Source organism: Orbicella franksi, chromosome 2, assembly GCF_964199315.1.
Source record: "Orbicella franksi chromosome 2, jaOrbFran1.1, whole genome shotgun sequence".
Classification (NCBI taxonomy): Eukaryota; Metazoa; Cnidaria; class Anthozoa; order Scleractinia; family Merulinidae; genus Orbicella; species Orbicella franksi.
This window is the reverse complement of record NC_138146.1, coordinates 13,318,362-13,338,188: the sequence shown is the minus strand read 5'-3', so window position 1 is coordinate 13,338,188 and position 19,827 is coordinate 13,318,362. Positions and strand designations below refer to the sequence as shown.

The window sequence follows — 19,827 nt, the reverse complement described above, 5'->3', positions numbered from 1 at the left end:
TCTGGTCCAGAAGCTTTATTTGTCTTCAATAGCGATAACTGCTTTGCAACTCCATTGATGGTGATAGACAGACTGTCAATAGCTGGTATTCTGTCATATTCAATATCAGGGATGTTTGATAAGTCTTCCTGAGTAAAGACACTTGAGAAATGATTGTTTAACAAGTCAGCCTTTGACTTGTTATCACTGATTATGGAGCCGTTTATTTCGAAATCTGCAATCCCCAGCTCTTCTTTATTCAGTTGTTTAATATAGGACCAGAATCTCTTAGGGTTTTCTTCAATAGCTTCCCCTAAATAATCAGAGATATATGTATATATATGGATCGGATCACGGATCGGATCACGGATCGGATCACGGATCGGATCACGGATCGGATCACGGATCGGATCACGGATCGGATCACGGATCGGATCACGGATCGGATCACGGATCGGATCACAGATCGGATCACAGAATAAAAAAAAAAAAACGTTTTAAAGAAAAAAGAAAACAACAAAAAAATCAAATCGTTTATGAGATAATAATAAATAAAAAATAAAAGTGGAAAACTAAAATATGTAAATAAAAATAGGAATCCCGAATTTGACGCAATGACATGTTAATTACAGAGAATGAAAAGAGGTCATTTCAAAAGCCACATAAGCGCCTAATTTACGACGAATTTAAATTATAATGAACAGGCAGATGTAGTTATATTTGAACGTTAGTTGGCTCGAAGCTTGCGTGAACTCCCATTCTCGTTTTTGAAATTGTTGTTAGTATCAGTAGCTAATTCTCGGCTACTTTTTCGTGTCAGATGTGAGCGTTATAGTTAGCGTTACAGTTAATGAGAAAGCTTACGTACGAAAGCTTAAGGACATGACTTGCTTTAAAGGAGCTACGTCACGATTTGCGCATCTTGAAAAAACTAGCCTAGTTTTTCAAGTTCGTTATTTGCAGTCCTCGTTAATCTTTGCCATCCTTAACGATCCTCATTCCGTTTTGATTTGTTCTTGCCTCTTAAGTGCTTTCTATCCTAGAACACGATCATTTTAAGGTTTTATTCCATATAAAGGCAACTCTTTACGACCCTAAAAATGACTCTAAAAATCGTGACGCAACTCCTAGAACGTTGTTTATTCTCGGGTTGCGTTATCGTTCACACTATCGATGTTATTCCTCTAATTTTTTGTAAAACAGCTATATTTCCTTGAAATACAAATGGTTTGTTTCGTTTTATTCCAGTACGAAATATCGTATTCCAAACTCACATCTTGTAAAAGTATAGACTTGTCTCAGAAACGGAAATTGTTTGAAATCATCAGGTGATTAATTTTTTTTGTGTTTTTAGTTTTTGTGTTTCGATTCATACGTTCGTCATATTATTACCATGCTTACTCGTTTTATGACAGTTTACCTTTGATGCTAGCGAATATACGAAATATCATTTATCTGAACTGCGGAGAAGACATGATTGATCATCGCAATCAAAACCCAACAGCCTGAAAAAAATTCATCTGTGACCAGCTCCCAGTTGGCTTGATATTATAAAAGAATAAAGGAATATCACACCTGGATTAAATAAAACGTTCCGCTCACAGTAGTCACTCTAGTGTAATTTGCTCAACAAAATTTTGAATTTTGAATCTTGAATTTTGAATTTTGAATTTTTTTCCTTGATTCGATCCGTGATCCGGTCCGTGATCCGGTCCGTGATCCGGTCCGTGATCCGGTCCGTGATCCGGTCCGTGATCCGATCCGTGATCCGGTCCGGTCCGATCCAGGTTTTGTCGACGCCGGTGGTTTCCGTTTGTTTATGTTTTACTGGACTCGGTATCATACAGATCTTGAGCAGATGTTGAAGAAAAATCGCCAAAATATGCGTCAAAATGGACACTGATCATGAAAGTTGGAAACTTCCATTAAAGTAGGTCTTCAGCTTGAGGGAGCTCATAATCGTCATTCAGAAACTGTAATTAATTAAATTCGTCAATTTTGTGTGGAAAAACAACAATAACAACAAAGTTTTGGCAATAGTACATGTAGTTGCAAAATTCTCCACACAATGGGTTTTTGCCTTTCATTTTCCTGAAATTTTATTGATTACTTTAAACTAATCTTGAAATCTGATTGGTTGTTTTGTTTTACTGTCCCATTCTCATTGGCTGAGAAAAAGATGCGATTTAGAGCAAAAAACAGTGCGATTCGCGAATAAATCGCACCACTGAGAGCCAATCAGATTGCAAGGATAACCATTGATTTCAAAATGGATTTAATAAAGTCTGTAATCATACTCGTGATTAACAAATCGGACTCCCGCTTCGCGGTCGTCCGATTTTGTTAATCACTCGTATGATTACAGACCGAATTGGACTCCACTCAGTCCTATTACCAATATTAATCGCCCAAGTTGAAGATTGACGTCACTTCAAGCTCGCGTGAATTGGTTGAAATTTTGGGCTTGTCCTCTTCCACGCCAGCCTCTGAGTATAAACTGCGATGTTGTTGATTCTTTCATGTCAGTGTTGAATGAAAGAATTACCTTGCCATCATAATCTTGGATTGTTAAAGACACGTTTCATAGAATTCGTTTTCTTCCATAAGAATTTAACCTTACGGACAGAAGTACTAAACTCACAAGTCGATGTTGCCAGCGAATTGGGGATATCTTATTTCCCTTGTCCCGATGAATGAAGGCCTCAAGGTTTACTTGTACAATCTACACTCTTGTTGTGAACCGGTGAAAGATGTGTTTCGGGTCTGCAGCGCTGGTGTCAGTGTTCTCGTGATCCAGTTGTCAAAAATTAAATATGGATTTCAATTGATTGATCGGTCTTGCTGATGTTATCAAAGCCAGTTGGTGGGAGATCTTCTTCACTACTCTGTCACTTGGTTTGCGCATGTCTGCAAACCCAGAGTAAAAATTCAGTTTTGATTTAAGTTGGGTTTAACTCGTTGTTATTTTGTGTCTTTCACAAATGTGGCAAGATTTTTTTCGTCCCCCTGCATTGCCCTAAAGTGATAATTAACATATTTGTCTTTTTTGCTCGAGTTATCAATCACATAAACCAGGAGCATATTATCTAGGTGATAAGCTTCTGCATAAACTAGTAGAGAGAGGATGAGAATAAGGATAGCTATTTCTTGGTGTGCTTGGAAATTCCTGGGGATCAGTAGAGATTAAAATATTTGGAACATTCTTGTCCCCAGAGCCACCTTTACCCTTAAGGCGCGGAAGGAGGTACTGTAATAGAACGGGTTTGTAATAAATGTAACAGTGGCTACTTTCGGCTTGAATTAGTCAAATCTTCATCTTCAACAAATTTGCTGTAAAAGTTGGAGAAATGCCATAAAGTTTCGAAAGTAAATGAACCTCGTTTTCGAAGAGTCATGTTTTGCATATAAGGGTTGACATGGGCCGACCATCTTAATAAAACAACAACCTCAGGTATATTTGAACTTTCCGTGTGGTTTTGCTCTCTGGTTTAAAAGCTTTTCTGGATGAAAGTCTTCATAAATAGTGAAAATTGCGTTGCACGGTACGAAAGTCCTATCACACTAAAATATTTAGAAAATTGAAGTTAGATCAATGATTGTGGCGCCTGACGAAAATCATAATCTGATCTTGCAATTAATGTTGCAAAGTGGACGCGTTGTCTAGGAATTCAGCCTAATCTGTGAATCTTGCAGGCCAAGGCGTTTTAATGTTGTCCGACATCATAAGCTAACACTCGCCTTCAGTGAACAAGGTTGCCGCAAACTCAGTATGGTCGGGGAAAAAACATTCTTCAAGATGGGGTAAAAGTCAGGGAAATTTTACTTTTATTAAAGAAAGGTCAGAGAATTTTGAAAAGTGATGTTTGTGGCAACCATGGTGAAACCTTTAAACAACACGAATAAGAAATAACGAGCAGGATATTCATACATTTTAAACAGATTAATATTTTGTTAGGTACTAGCGATTAAGGATCAAAAGTTGCTTGAATATTAGCTCGGCCCTAGACGCTTGGCCGCCCGGTTAATAATTATGTCCTTAGTATATATAGAGAGTGAAAAAGAGGAAAAGGTCATTTGTAGCAAATATCAGATCAGTTCTGTTCAACTAGTTGTTCCTGTCATTTCCTCTGTTCTCATAACAAGGAAAATAATGTTTGAGGGCGCCACCTTCGTAGAATCGATACCTTCAGAGGTTTGATACGTTCCGGATTTGATAACAGCCATGAAATATTATCCTTTCTTTCTGGAGTCCTTATTTTCGGTATGATATATAAGAGCATTACGCAACAAACATAGCATTTCATTCAGTATAACGCGGCATAGTTGTACCCTCAACTCGGGTTGTGCATTAAATGCAACATGAATGGGAGTACGCCGATAGAGGTGTTTGGTGATATCGTGTTCAGCTTTACACGGAGTGTGACAGAGCACTACAACCCAGAAGAACCTGAGTTCACGGCAGAGTCTTTTGGCTACGATCCTGTACAAAGCACAGGTCGAGAATGGTATTATCTTCCTGTTGACGAGCTTATTTATCAAGAATACAGCGACAAAGACATCACAAGCTTCGCCTACCTGGCATCTAGCAGCCTTGATGTACAAGTTATAAATGCGTGTTTACCAGAGGAAAGCACGGAAGAAGGTAACCAGGAAAATGCGCAAGAAGAAGACAAAGAAATGGCTTGGAAGCGACTTAGACCACCCGTTCTACAGACAGTTGTGAAATCAATGTACATTGGAGGTTTAATTTCACTTCTCGCCGCCTCCGTCGTGGGTACAATATATACATTGTTCTCTTATCTTAACTATAAGACGGCGTGGAACTGCGAATTTAAAAAAGTCGAATTAATTTCAGCGCGGATACAATGGACGAAAACAATTGCAGATATAATCGGTTGCGTCCTCTATTACGCCTGCCCAGTTTTAAACTTGTTATTTCTCTTTCGGCCACATCAGCTGAAAGGGATCAAAACTAAACTGATTCTCGTTTCTTTTGTGATGTACATTTTGGATGCACTTTTTTGCGCAGTTCTACAAGCATTTGGAAAACCTATCTTTACCCTTCCTGCTTTATACAGAGCCTTGTCTAATGTTCCAGTGTTTATTTTCGTTTTCGCTACTGTTTGTGTGCAGTTCTATTTTGTCGCAAGACACTTGTTTGTACGACTGAAACCAAATTTAGCGTGTCTTATTTGTAAAATGGCAATTTCACCTTCTTGCGCTGTCATCGCGGCCTTTGTCATCAGGTATGCTATTTACACAGCGTACAACAAGCAAGACACGGAAGGCAAACTTGTAATCGCCCTCTTTTCCCCTCTCATGGGTGTGGCTGTCAAAACAATTTCACGAATCTGTGTGCAGCGGTTGTGGAACATTACCCATCCGGGGTATTCGTATGTTTTATTAGCACCGTTGTATTGCTTATTGTCTGTCATGTTTCGAGTTTTGCAAGCGGACCTTGACAGCCTGGAATCTATTGCTGTTCTTGGAATAATTCACGGCTTTGCCGAAGTCGTAGAACGCAGCACCGTGGTTGTTATTGATCATCTCTGCCATCAAATTTGCAGACGAGAATCACTTCCATGGGGAAGTTTTCGCACACCTCGCCGTGAAAGACTAATGGCTGATATCATTATCATGGGCATGTTGTTCGAATCAGCTGCTATAGTGTCTGTTAACGGCTTGTTATACTTGTATCAGTTGATGTACTTAGAGAGGAATGATTCATTCCTAGAGTTGTTGCAGTCTTTTGCAATCCACACTTCGGTTCCGTTGGTGATTGAGTGGTTTTTCAACAGCTTATCTCTTGCGATCGAGACTCGGTATCAGAATATGGCTGTAATGGCTGTATGGCGAAAACAGTGGAAAAGACACATTTTAGTGGCGATTGTAAACGTGTTGCCAGTTGCTCTATGGACCAGCGGAAATCTTTTAGTGATTGTGCATGGACGGTTTGACGAGCCCTTAAATCAGTCTTGTAAAATGCCATTTATGTAGAGGGTCTGGATACTGAAGAAGTTTTGCTTTGATACACTACCATTACGAAAATCATGTTAATAAAGTCCAAATCAAACGGGACAGTCGTCCTTTCAATATTAATAAAAGAATATTGAATAACGCTATTAATCGCCCAAGTTGAAGATTGAGGTCACTTCAAGCTCGCGTGAATTGGTTTAAATTTTGGGCTTGTTCTCTTCTACGCGAACCTCTGAGTATAAATTACGATGTTGTTGATTCTTTCATGTCAGTGTTGAATGAAAGAATTACCTTGCCAACATAATCTTGGATTATTAAAGCCATTTTTTATAAAATTCGTTTTCTTCCATAAGAATTTAACCTTACGGACAGAAGTACTAAACTCACAAGTCGATGTTGCCATCCAGTTGGTGATATCTTATTTCCCTTGTCCCGATGAATGAAGGCCTCAAGGTTTACTTGTACAATCTACACTCTTGTTGTGAACCGGTGAAAGATGTGTTCGGGTCTGCAGCGCTGGTGTCAGTGTTCTCGTGATCCAGTTGTCAAAAATTAAATATGGATTTCAATTGATTGATCGGTCTTGCTGATGTTATCAAAGCCAGTTGGTGGGAGATCTTCTTCACTACTCTGTCACTTGGTTTGCGCATGTCTGCAAACCCAGAGTAAAAATTCAGTTTTGATTTAAGTTGGGTTTAACTCGTTGTTATTTTGTGTCTTTCACAAATGTGGCAAGATTTTTTTCGTCCCCCTGCATTGCCCTAAAGTGATAATTAACATCTTTGTCTTTTTTTCTTGAGTTACCAATCACATAAACCAGGAGCATATTATCTAGATGATAAGCTTCTGCATAAACTAGTAGAGAGAGGATGAGAATAAGGATAGCTATTTCTTGGTGTGCTTGGAAATTCCTGGGGATCAGTAGAGATTAAAATATTTGGTACATTCTTGTCCCGAGAGCCACCTTTACCCTTAAGGCGCGGAAGGAGGTACTGTAATAGAACGGGTTTGTAATAAATGTAACAGTGGCTACTTTCGGCTTGAATTAGTCAAATCTTCATTCGGAAAAGAATAAATCAAATCAGTTGTATCCATAGCCATTGTTTCCTCGTGGCAAGACCCCGACGGCTAAAGGAAAAGGCGGCTCTAGGAAGGCTCTGGGAACAAGAGTGTATTTGCTCAACCTCGTTTCCAGGGCCTGGGAACGAGGTTTGTAAAAGCTGACAGAGTGAAATATTTTAAAACTTTTTTTCATAATATCTAATTTACCATATGTTGACAGAATACTGACGATTTTTTGATCGATCTTGGAAAGTTAAATTAGAATGCATTTTATAAGTGCGAAGCATCTCTTTGAAATGGGATCAGTGGGCGATATTTGACACCACACTTTGATCTGTGACAGATAAAAAGGCTAAAAAATGTTATCGGATCAACAACTTGCTATGGAGTTACCATCAGTTTCGCTGACAAGCATCTAAATTTTTGGAGTAGTAGAATAGAAGTGGAGCTTTTTAAAAGATGTTTGTTTGCTTTTTTTTGCTCACAACCTTATGACATTATTTTGTGAACAAATTTGCTGTAAAAGTTGGAGAAATGCCATAAAGTTTCGAAAGTAAACGAACCTCGTTTACTTCCAAATGTTTTCGAAGAGTCATGTTTTGCATATAAGCATTGACACGGGCCGACCATCTTGATAAAACAACAACCTCAGGTATATTTGAACTTTCCGTGTGGTTTTGCTTTTCTGGTTGACAAGTTCTTCCGGAAGAAAGTCGTCATAAATACTGAAACTTGCGTTGCACCGTACGAAAGTCCTATCTCACTAAAATATTTAGAAAATTGAAGTTAGATCAATGATTGTGGCTCCTGACGAAAGCCATAATCTGATCTGGCAATGAATGTTGCAAAGTCGACACGTTGTCTCGCAACTCAGCCTAATCTGTGAATCTTGCAGGCCGATGCATTGTAATGTCCGACATCACAAGCTAACACTCGCCTCCAGTGAACAAGGTTGCCACAACTCAGGATTTGAAATAGAAATGGTCGGCGGAAAAAAACATTCTTCAAGACTGGGGGAAAAGTCAGGGAAATTTTTTTTTATTAGGTAAAAGTCAGGGAGTTTTGAAAAGTGATGTCTGTGGCAACCATGGTGAAACCTTTAAACAACACGAATAAGAAATATATTTACAATAAATTACGAGCAAGGGATTCATGCGTTTTAAACAGATTAATATTTTGTTAACTCTTAGCGATTTAGGATCAAAAGTTGCTTGAATATTAGCTCGGCCCTATACGATTGGCTGCCCGGTTAATAATTATGTCCTTAGTATATATGGAGAGAGAAAAAGGGGAAAGGTCATTTGTAGCAAATATCAGATCAGTTCTGTTCAACTAGTTGTTTCTATCTTTTCCACTGTTCGCGTAACAAGGGAAATAACGTTTGAGGGCGCCACTTCCGTAGAATCGATACCTTCAGAGGTTCGATACGTTCCGGATTTGATAACAACCATGAAATGTTATCTTTTCTTTCTGGAGTCCTTATTTTGGGTGTGATATATAAGAACATTATGAAACAAACATAGCATTTCATTCAGTGTAACGAGGCACAGTTGTACCCTCAACTCGGTTTGTGCATTGAATGCAACATGAGTGGAAGTACACTGTTAGAGGTGTTTGGTGATATCGTGTTCAGATTTACACGGAGTGTGACAGAGCGCTACAACCCAGAAGAACCTGAGTTCACGGCAGAGTCTTTTGGCTACGATCCTGTACAAAGCACAGGTCGAGAATGGTATTATCTTCCTGTTGACGAGCTTATTTATCAAGAATACAGCGACAAAGACATCACAAGCTTCGCCTACCTGGCATCTAGCAGCCTTGATGTACAAGTTATAAATGCGTGTTTACCAGAGGAAAGCACGGAAGAAGGTAACCAGGAAAATGCGCAAGAAGAAGACAAAGAAATGGCTTGGAAGCGACTTAGACCACCCGTTCTACAGACAGTTGTGAAATCAATGTACATTGGAGGTTTAATTTCACTTCTCGCCGCCTTCATTGTAGGTACAATATACACATTGCTTTCTTATCTTAACTATAAGACGGCGTGGAACTGCGAATTTAAAAAAGTCGAATTAATTTCAGCACGGATACAATGGACGAGAACAATTGCAGATATCATCGGTTGCGTCCTCTATTACGTCTGCCCAGTTTTAAACCTGCTATTTCTTTTTCGGCCACATCAGCTGAAAGGGATCAAAACTAAACTGATTCTCGTTTCTTTTGTGATGTACATTTTGAATGGTCTCTTTCTAGCAGTGCTACAGGCGTTTGGAAAACCTATCTTTAACCTTTCTGCTTTATACAGAGCCTTGTCTAATGTTCCATTTTATATTTTCGTCATCATTTCTGGGTGTGTGCAGTTCTATTTTGTCGCAAGACACTTGCTTATAAGACAAAGAGCAAGACTAGCAAGTCTTCTTTGTAAAATTGCGATTCCATCTTGTTGCGCTTTTATTTCGGCCTTTGTCATCAGGTATGCTATTTACATAGCGTACAACAAGCAAGACACGGAAGGCAAACTTGTTATCGCAATCTTCTCCCCTCTCATGGGTGTGGCTGTCAAAGCAATTTCACGAATCTGTGTTCAGCGGTTGTGGAACATTACCCATCCGGGTTATTCGTATGTTTTATTAGCACCGTTGTATTGCTTATTGTCTGTCATGTTTTGAGTTTTGCAAGCGGACCTTGACAGCCTGGAATCTATTGCTGTTCTTGGAATAATTCACGGCTTTGCCGAAGTCGTAGAACGCAGCACCGTGGTTGTTATTGATCATCTCTGCCACCAAATTTGCAGACGAGAATCACTTCCATGGGGAAGTTTTCGCACACCTCGCCGTGAAAGACTAATGGCTGATATCGTTATTATGAGCATGTTGTTCGAATCAACTGCTATAGTGTCTGTTAACGGCTTGTTATACTTGTATCAGTTGATTTACTTAGAGAGAAATTATCCATTTCTGAAGTTGTTGCAGTCTTTCGCAATCCACACTTCGGTTCCGCTGGTGATTGAGTGGTTTTTCAACAGCATGTCTGTTGCGATCGAGACTCGGTATCAGAATATGGCTGTAATGGCTGTGTGGCGAAAACAGTGGAGAAGACACATTTTAGTGGCGATTGTAAACGTGTTGCCAGTTGCTCTATGGACCAGCGGAAATCTTTTAGTGATTGTGCATGGACGGTTTGACGATCCCTTAAATCAGTGTTGTAAAATGCGATTCACTTAAAGCGCCGGGACAGTATTTAGCATGTTTGTATACACTTTTATAACATATTTAAGATAGTACGCGTGTTCTCATTCGCCGATAGGTGTGTTTTTAGGAGAGTATATAAACACGGTCGTAACGTCGCGCTCTCTGTGTTTCCCGGCACCATTTGAAAACATTGCAAAGCCGTCGGAAGACTCCTTAAGTAATCTCAACTTTCAAGTACAAATATTAAGGAAATCAAATGGAGAAAACCTTTCCAAATTTCGATATTGAGCGTGAGGACCTGCGGCGTCTGAAGGAGAGCACTGTTATCAGTCCAACAACTCCTCAAGGCCTCCTATACAACGTCTGGTTTCATGTCACCCTGTATTTGTGTCGACGTAGACGGGAAGGACTGAGAAACTTGACGAAGTCCAGTTTCCTATTCCTTCACGATGAAAACAAAAAATGTTACCTAACCATGGCCCATGACGAGTCAAGAAAAACACGCCAAGGGGGATACCTGACACCGCCACAAACTAAGACTTGGAAGAATGTAATAGACAGATCACCTAAGTGATGAATTAAATGCCCTCCGACTTTACTGCAGTAAACTCAGTCCTGTCTGCAACACCTTTTTCCAGTTTCCGAATCGATTCTAAGAAGGGGGGGGGGGGGGGGCGCAGAAGAATTAGTGTGGTTCGAAAATGGATGTCTAGGCGTAAACAAGCTCGGTAGCATGATGAAAGAGCTCAGCAAAGCGGCCAATCTTTCTCAAGGTTATACCAATCACTGTATCAGGGCAACAGCTATAACACTGTGGTTGGATGCTGTATTGTTAAACGCCACATAATGACGCTGTCAGACCACAGGAATGAAAATTCTCTCAAGAGTTACAACGCTCGTCGGTGTGCGTTAATGTTCTCTCATGTGTGTACCCTGAATCCACAAGCCACACAAGCCGATCTGCAAATGCAGGTGTTTTAAGGGAACCAGCAGCAACTTCAACAATCTGGACATGCTGCTTGTGCTAGGATTCCTAGCAAACCTTTACGAGGCATCATGACTTTTCCGACAGCTATACTTAAACGGAACAACACTATCACTGTGAAAATTTCAGGTGGCTCTGAACTTCCTCGTAGAATTTTTTAAACTTCGCAAAAAGTTGCATCTTATTATGCATATAGCAATTTAATAATAATGTCAGGCCATAAAGATTATCATTATTGATTCACCAATGGCTGGGGCATTTATGTGATACCAACAATGTAGCATTGCTTAATAAACGGTGGTAGTATTGATCCGTCAAAGTATAGTCACTGGAAAACTGCTGGAAACTGTTGCCAGCTACCTTACGTTTGACTACAAATTTACTTTAGTTAGCTTTAGCTGGAATTTACACGTAATTTTTACGTTTTACAAAGATGAGAAGGTTTTTTCCTCGTCTTGCTGCATTTCTCAAAACTGGCGTTTTAAGGCATTTTGTCTTAAGTTATCAAATATATAAACTAGAAGAGAGGCGATGAGAATGCTCCTAACTTGATTCTCATAAATAATATTGAACAAATTCCTTCTTAAGTATGAATTAATATTTGGAACTGAAGCTTGGTTTGCAGCGTAGCGTGAAAGAGTTTCAAACTTTTTACCCAACAATATCCCGATGCAACGGCCAAAATCGTTATCTGTTTCTTTTGTTCAGTGCAATCGCTCTAATCTTAACGATATATCACATATTTGAACAGTGTAAAAAGCACCAAGCACCCGACAAGAATCTTGCGGTTAGTTGGAAGAGCAGCATCGTTACAGAAGTCATAATCGCAGCACTGCAGATCACAGTTTTCCGCTTGGCTAATGAACTTGCAAGCCATTGTGTTGCAATAATCACCTTTAAAACAACCCCGCTCGTAAACATCAAACTTTAACCCCATGTAGTCGAAAGAGGCCCTTGATTTGGCGCACACGTCCAGCCACGGTTCACAGATATACTTTTGTTGTTGTTCATCACAGTGAGTCCAGTTGACTTTAGAATAGCAACTGTAACACGTCAACGAGACACCTGAAAACGGTAAAAAACATATTGGAGCGATGAAAATGTAATTTCTTCTCACGAGGTCAGCACATTATGAAGTAGACAGATGAGGAGAATATAAGAAATAATCAAGTTGCACTACTTTTTGGTACAATACTAATTGTCAGCAGGTCATACTGAAATTTATGTACAAGTCAGTGATGAGAATCTGCATTACGAACTTATTCAGGTCAGTCATGAAAACGGCCACCTGCTGTGTTTTTGACAGTGTTTATGAGCGTTGAAACTACTGCAACCGTTGTAACTAAGAAGATGCAAATTCAGCCAGAGAGCTGTAAAGTTAATACAGTTATTGATTATCTCTAGTAAACGTACGACTGCATGTTCACGTATATATCGACAGGGTGATCCTTGACGAAGAGTATCACATGGCGTCGAACTTTTTATTGAAAAGGATAATTCTTTCCACTCTTTCTCTTCATCGATCTGAGTTTTCACTTCAAGCAAATGAAAATTTGTCTTTTTATTACCTTTCGACTGACCTGCTTGACGGTAAAGGGGGTAGTTTTCTTGTCCCGTGACAAAAAACCCCAGTTTTTCCCAAGTAAATTGTTGGAAATGAATTGTTAATGAAGTGTCCTTATTACATTTACACATGTGCAAGATTATCACGATTTTCCAAACCACTGCGTCAATTTCCCGGCAATTTCCGCCGAAGATACGGGTTTTGAATTACTGAAATAAACCTGTAGATTGTTTTGCAAGTTTTGGAATATAATGTACGTTTGGGTAAAGGATGATTTTTACCTCCGCTGATAGGTGCCCGCAAGTGCGTGTTAATTATCAAAGAAGTAATCTCGTTTTGTTTGAAGCACGTAAATAACATTTAAGTTTCTTGCTGCAATCGCAACAGACGATGTAGTCAATATTAAGCCACTTTCGTAATGTGGATAACAAGGAATTGAATAGCTTCTCCCGCTATACCTGGGTGCAGCAGTCGTTGTGTTGCGCAACCTCGGCGGTTGCACATTGTTTAGTTTAATGTTTACGCGTTGAAATTATAATTTGAAATCCGAAATGCATTACTTACCAGTTTGTAAAATCGCTGAGAAGATAATGAGCTTGACTGCAACTCGCATGTTTACTTGGTTATGGTCTTTCGGCAAGAATATTAGTAACTGACTACATATCGACAACGCCCTGCAGTGCATTGAAGCGCAAGGCATTCTGGTTTAGGAATCTCTTCGCTGAAGCGAGTCGCAGCACGGCTCTTTGATAAACATCCTGATTCGTGTGAAAGAGTGCACCGAGTTTCTGACGGTAATTGTCGAATATAAACGAGCGCTTTCCGACAATCGTGCCTCGAGGTATACTTCATGAAACCTGGAAATCCACTGTACTGGCAAAGAAAACACAACTGCTCGCGGGGTCACGCAATTCTCCTAGCTGGCGGAGGAAGAGCGGAGAGGCACTCTTGCAGCCATCAACAGTATAGAATTTTCTGTTGTTATCCATTGTGACTGGTCTTCGTTCCTTGGCCTTGTTAACACGAAGGGGAAGAGGACGGCTTCGCTGGAACGAAGTCAGAGGAGGTCGGAGTTTAGACATGCTTTTGAGTGGGAAAAAAATGTAGGCTCTTTCATCGTGCATTTCACGCCAGTAATACTTCTTGCTAACCGAGTTCTAGCCTGCGTAGCAGTCTTTTCCGTTTCCTTTCAGGCAAGTGGGAGTCGCGCGAGGGCAAGGGGACAGAGGTAACAAAAAAATTAGTGGCAGGGGTGAGGGGCAGGGAAGGAAAGGAAAAGCCTGCTGCTGAGGCCAGACATTTTACCGAACGCCCCTAATTACTTTCGCTCCCTAGGGGCGTCAACTGTCACGTCAACTGTCACACGAGACCCAATCATATTGACTTCCGGTAAAATAAAAACCGCGAAAATTTTAGCGCTAAAGTCAGCAGGGTAAGTTTTCGCGGCTTGAAAAATGTAGAGGTATGGCATCCGATAATTGCCGTGTTTGTTAGTGCTCAAACGAAGTGTGGAAGTTTCTCTCATTAGAAAGGATATTTATCTGGGGAAAATCTGTTCAAGCCTTTCAACAGAAAAGATTGTCGTGGAGTCGTGTTAGCAGAAGTGTTGAAAAAGACTGGCATTTCCATCGAACGTGACGAAAAATTTTCAGATCGCGTTTGCAAACCCTGCGTAAGGAAAATTCGCAATCTGGGGAGTCTGTATACTTTGATGGAATGAATATCACAGAAAACTCCAGAAAAACGGAAGCAGTCCACAAAAAGACTGTTTGGAGAGCGTACTCCCGATGAAAGAAACAAATCTCCGAGTGGGAAGGTCCAACGCGTGAAATCTGTAGGGAAAATTACTTCGTCTTGAAGTATCGCTGAGTAAAATGTTGACAGGCCAGACACGATTCATAGGCTCGTCGCGTGAAGAGTGACCTCTAGTTATAGTGACCTCTCGTTAAAGTTTTGCTCACACGAGTATATCTCTTAAAGATTTTCCTTTTTCATACGAGATAAGTGGAGGTTGTTTGAATATTTCTCTAAGCAATGATTGGTTTTGAATTAAATGCCATTTGCTCATCAAGATGTTTTTGAGGTTATGCAACGCCGGGTGGTATGTTGTTACAAAAGGCAGAATTTTCTTTCGCACTTTAACGGTTTGTTGTAAAGCCGACTTCCGTTCAGAATTCGCTGTCAAACCGATTGATCTTGCTTCTGCTATCTGGTCTTCCATTAAACTTCGAAGAGGACAGATAACTAAAATTCAGGCAGAGTCTTCTGACTCTTTGACACGAGCGAAGAATTGAAATATGGCACTTTTGCCAAAACCAGTTGGTAAAACCGCCAGAACATCTTTTCCGTTGAAGAGCCTCTTAACGGCAGCCACTTGTTCTGCTTTTAGATTAATTGATTTCCCGCTCGGCGAGAAAACTTAAGCAGTTTCCTGAAGAGCAAATTCGAAAGAATTATGTTCGACTACGGCCATATTTGATCTGATCTGAGCTCTGCAATATTGTCGTGATCGATCTATTGCACTGGATCTATTGACAAGCTGTTGACATTGATCGTTTTGATTGACGCGCGATTGACCAATCGTTATTCCTAATCGCCTCCCGTTCGTGGACGAACGGCGTTCGGTAAAATGTATGGGCTCAGCAGCAGGCTTTTCCTTTCCTCCCCACCCCTTCACCCCTGTTTCTAACTTTTTGCTCTCGCCCCATGCGTTCGCGCGACTTCCCCTTGGCTCTCGCTTTCTCCCGTTTAGAGGAAACGGAAAAGACTGCTACGCAGGCTAACCGAGTTCGAGGGCCGTTTGAGAAGACGAAGTTAGTAAGATGTTTATTATGTCTCTACTGTGTGTCTGACGGGTTCGGGAACGATTTCTATTCACGCGGAACGGCTTCAAATTTTTGACGCACATCGAAAGCAAAACGAGTCAATTTGAAATCGTTGTTAAGTGACTCTTTAGTCGTTGGCATGGTTTAATACACAATTTCAAAAGTAAAATAAAGCTTTAAACTTGCTTGACAACTCAAGAACACTTAGCGATTAATCACGAAACATTTTGGCAACAAAAACAGTTTTAAATTTAGCGGGCCGTACTGTACAATACGACCCGCTAAATTGACCAACCACAGCGCGCGCACTATAACTGAGAGACATAGTAAAGCGTCATATTTTCGTTTCCTCTATCATTGAAACAAACAAAAAAGAAAATCACAGAGAGCAGACAATGCATACTAGGCTTGTATGGAAGTCCTTCGCAATATAATTTTCCTCTTCTGTGTTGCTTTCGGCGACTCAGACTAAATACTTCTTATGATATTTCGCCGTGACTAAGCGTTGACGGTCAACTGATACCAAATCTGAAAAAAGAAAATAATTTCAACTTGCTGACTTTGGCTGCATATTTACAGATCCAAATATCAGGTTAGAATCATTTTGAGACTGCCAGAATCTTCTTTAAAAGGTAAAAGGAGAGTTGTTTTATGTTTGCTGGTCGGGCGATTAATTGTAAATGTTTAATATGTTCAATCTAAACAAAATAAAATGGATTTCTTTGCCAATAACATACTACTCCATTATTGCAGTTGTGTAAACTATTTTATTAAATCTAATTAACCGTCAATGGGGAATCCTTCGTTCGAAGTTGCGAGGGTGAAATTTGTTGCGCAATAAACGTTTTCCTCAGTTTGTCTTTTCAACAATTTTCAAGTGGTTGAAATAAGAAATAAATCAGTGAATGAAACTGTTAGTGATATGGTATAATATCATATTTTGCTTTTTTCTGCCTTTGATTCATGGTGAAAAGTCGTCAGTTGCGTGAATAATTAATACAGTTTAAACAAAATGTTTGGATTGTACAGAGTGGGTCACAATAGCGCCATGAATTCCAGTAATTGTGTTGATTAAACCATAAAACGTGTGATATTTATTATTTATTACCGTTATTGTGGCTTGGTGATCGATTAGCACAGCTGTACGAATGCTTTCAACGTACCGTCGATTCAAAGTAATGGAAGTCTTTTGGTAAGTATTAGATTCAATTCTTTAATACTTGTCACTTTGAAGCGATTCTTCAGTCCATGTTTCGTTTTACAAGATAGGAAGAGTTTAAGGTCTTAGCAAAACAGATAAAAATGGGAATTGAAAATTCATTTTTGGATCATCAACGTCATAGATCAGTTAACCAGTTTTATTTTTGCTGAATCGAGGAAAGCAACTTTCCATTTTTGTTTCCATGGGAAGAAAAACATATCAACTTTCTCCTTACCATCGATAAAAGCGTTTTCTACGAGTTGGATTGATAAAGAAGTTAAACTTTGAAAGTTTTGTTATTTACTTGGGACGTTAATAAAAAAAGCATTAACTGGTTAAAATTGATTCGTGAATTTCTGTATGTTTTGTACTGTTCCAGAGGTCTGTAGAAACCGCTGTTATTCACAGTGAATATCTTTTTTCATCTCTTCTTTTTCATGGCTGTCAGGGTTAAATATCTGTTGTTTCTCGTAGGTTTATCTGAAAGAGTAGTTACCGTACAACTGTCATGATGTTTCCAGAGTGTCGGCATGTTCGATGGGAACGAAAAACATGCCAGTGGACCGTGCTTCTTGCTGTTTTGTTCGTGGTAAGAGGCATAAATCTCGCTGTAAGGACTAAGTTGGGGTTTGTAATCTCATAAGAAATACGTCGATTTGTTATTTTAATAACGAAATGCTGAATATGGCAAACGGCGAACCCCGTCCCATTACTGCAATCAAACGTGCCAATTCTAAGTGTGTCTCTCTCCACGAATAGTTTTCAAATTTAAAGCTTTCAGTTTCCATTGAAGTTTTCTCCCCTTAACTGACTTTACAGGTATGAATAATGTATAATTATTTACTCAACCTTGAGGTAGATTCCCTTGGCTGTAAATCTGATTATTTCCACCTTTGAGGCAGTTGATGGCAATGCATTTGTTCGGTTTCGTGATTTCAGCTTTGCGAAAATGGAATGACTATTCAATTCCAAGGTGAGTGTTCTACCTTGCTTGCAATTGATAAATCTGAAAATATTCAATTAATTAATAATACCTTACAATACCCAAATAGATGGTTATGCAAACTTAGCTCAGTGTCGTGTATGTCATTACATGCACTGACATGAATTAAAGTTTTTATCGTCACCAAAACGGAATGTCTTGATTTATCGTCACCAAAACGGGATGCTTTGATTTATTATCGTGGTAAGTTTTCGTTAACTGCAAGTCCAGTTCTGGGCAATGTTTATTGGAAGCTGTTTGATGCTTTTTTCCAGATTGAAATTAAAGTTAACTTAGCTCTGCGTTTTCTACTCTTGTTTTTGTTTACATGTAAACGCGTTGTCATTTTCCTGCTATTTGAAAGGATTTGCCCTGATAAAACGGTTTTAGGTGGCTCCATAGGGTAATCATTTATGGCGTTGCGCGCGCAAGTGTTATGTTTTGAATGCTGTTTTTGCATTCGCTTTCACACCCAGTCCTTTCAAACTTATTACATGTAATAACGAATGATTAAATAGTGTTTTGCTTTCATCTCTGTTAAAATTTTGGGCTTTAGTCTTGAATTATAAATGCCCAAACAAATGTGTTTTTTACTGTTTGTATGGCTTTACTTGTGATTTTCTTGAATTTTCTTCGGTGAAATCTTCCAAAATTTTTACAACACATCGCTTCTAGCGTGCGATCGTAAAACTAAAGGGAGCTACCTTAAACAGACAGAACTGATTTGGCATTATTATACGATCATATTGATTTTCAAACAAGTTAAGCCTTCCAGTTTGTCGTTATTGTTAGGTCATGGAAATAATGCTAATAATAATTTTAAGGTGGGGGTTAGGGTGGGGGGTGGGGGTTAGGGTGGGGGGTGGGGGAGAGACTACTCACTTGCGATGTAAAGGCCAGTCCTCATTTACTTGCCAAGCATAAGCATTAAGCCTAAGCATGAAAGAAGCTTTTGTGCTAGTGGGGACGGCAGCCACTTTAAAAGCATAAGCATAACCATAAGAATATCTCGCTGTTATGTCCATAAGGGACATGATTTGCATAAGCATAAGTACAAGTATAAGTGAAAGACTTTCAGCCGGTCAGCGAGCGCTTATTCCAACCATGTCCTCACTGGACATAACAGCGACACAAGCGAAAGCGTAAACATAAGCATTAGAAGAAGGCTAGCTTATGTTTATGCTCATGTCGCAGCAATCTCCACCAGCGCATATTAAAGTTTCTTATGCTTATGCTTATGCTTGCGTCGTAATTGAGGACCGGGCTTTGTAACAAGTTCCTATAATAAGCGTATCGGCTTTTATCATTTGGACTCTTCTGGTACAACGTTCGCCGTACTTATGCGTGTGCTAAACCTGGCTCTCATCTGAAAAATTTGTCAAAAAACCTTGGCCATTAATTTGTCTTTCACGAAAAAAAGCTTATCAAGTTGAAAATAGAGCGAGAGCTCGCCAATGGGCATGCTCAGTCGAGTACATATACGTGATATACATTATAACAAAATGAAATTTAATTCAACTTAAAGGAAGCCATTGATCTGCGCTAACAGTAAGTGCGTTTCTGATTGGTCCCTAGAACTTTTTCTTGTTTTTGATTGGCTATTTTAACTCTTGACAAGTGGGAGCGATACCGTCCACTGCAACTTGTACTGTTCTGACTTCTAACTGTAAGCTATTCGCTTCCACCCAATCTGTGAAGTTAACATGTTTGCCTTTTTTACATTTAGATCAGTGCAGTTCTCCATTGGGAATGGAAAACTTTAAAATCCCGTCAGAAGCTCTGCGTGCCTCCAGATCAACAGCGTACTGGGAACCCTACAACGGCAGAATTAACGACAGTGTAAGTGGCTGGTGCGCAAGCTTAATCAGCGATAAAGAATGGTTTCAGATCAAGTTCGACACCGATCATTACGTCACAGCTGTGGCGAATCAAGCGACCAGTAGAGGGTGGGTGTTGGAATTCACACTGGCTTACAGCCGGGGACTTGGATGGTTTGAATACATGGAAAACGGGACGATTAAGGTACAATGTTATTCTTTGTTAAAACCATTCTTTACTCACG

The 19,827-nt window shown here is 39.7% G+C and overlaps 4 protein-coding genes across 4 annotated transcripts in view; 3 read left to right on the top strand and 1 right to left on the bottom strand.

Moving 5' to 3' along the window:
* The first annotated feature begins 457 nt into the window (after nt 1-457).
* Nucleotides 458-6,121, top strand: LOC145478031 (uncharacterized). Its single transcript, XM_081455920.1, has one exon. It carries the CDS (start codon nt 4,339-4,341, stop codon nt 5,974-5,976), a length of 1,638 nt encoding a protein of 545 aa, XP_081312046.1. The 5' UTR covers nt 458-4,338; the 3' UTR covers nt 5,977-6,121.
* Nucleotides 6,122-7,815: 1,694 nt separating this feature from the next.
* Nucleotides 7,816-10,951, top strand: LOC145478029 (uncharacterized). Its single transcript, XM_081455917.1, has 2 exons — nt 7,816-10,019; nt 10,889-10,951. Exon 1 carries the CDS (start codon nt 8,604-8,606, stop codon nt 9,684-9,686), a length of 1,083 nt encoding a protein of 360 aa, XP_081312043.1. The 5' UTR covers nt 7,816-8,603; the 3' UTR covers nt 9,687-10,019; nt 10,889-10,951.
* A 958-nt stretch (nt 10,952-11,909) lies between these two features.
* Nucleotides 11,910-15,961, bottom strand: LOC145478030 (uncharacterized). The gene is made up of 2 exons (XM_081455919.1): nt 13,322-15,961; nt 11,910-12,258 (listed from the first exon to the last, which is right to left on the bottom strand). Exons 1-2 carry the CDS (start codon nt 13,455-13,457, stop codon nt 11,918-11,920), a joined length of 477 nt encoding a protein of 158 aa, XP_081312045.1. The 5' UTR covers nt 13,458-15,961; the 3' UTR covers nt 11,910-11,917.
* A 1,162-nt stretch (nt 15,962-17,123) lies between these two features.
* LOC145478028 (uncharacterized) overlaps nt 17,124-19,827 on the top strand; it is a 58,204-nt gene continuing 55,500 nt past the window's right edge. Inside the window, exons 1-3 of the mRNA XM_081455916.1 lie at nt 17,124-17,372; nt 17,723-17,756; nt 19,492-19,787. Coding sequence (XP_081312042.1) covers nt 17,292-17,372; nt 17,723-17,756; nt 19,492-19,787 — 411 coding nt within the window. The 5' untranslated portion in view covers nt 17,124-17,291. The remainder of the gene's footprint in view (nt 17,373-17,722; nt 17,757-19,491; nt 19,788-19,827) is intronic.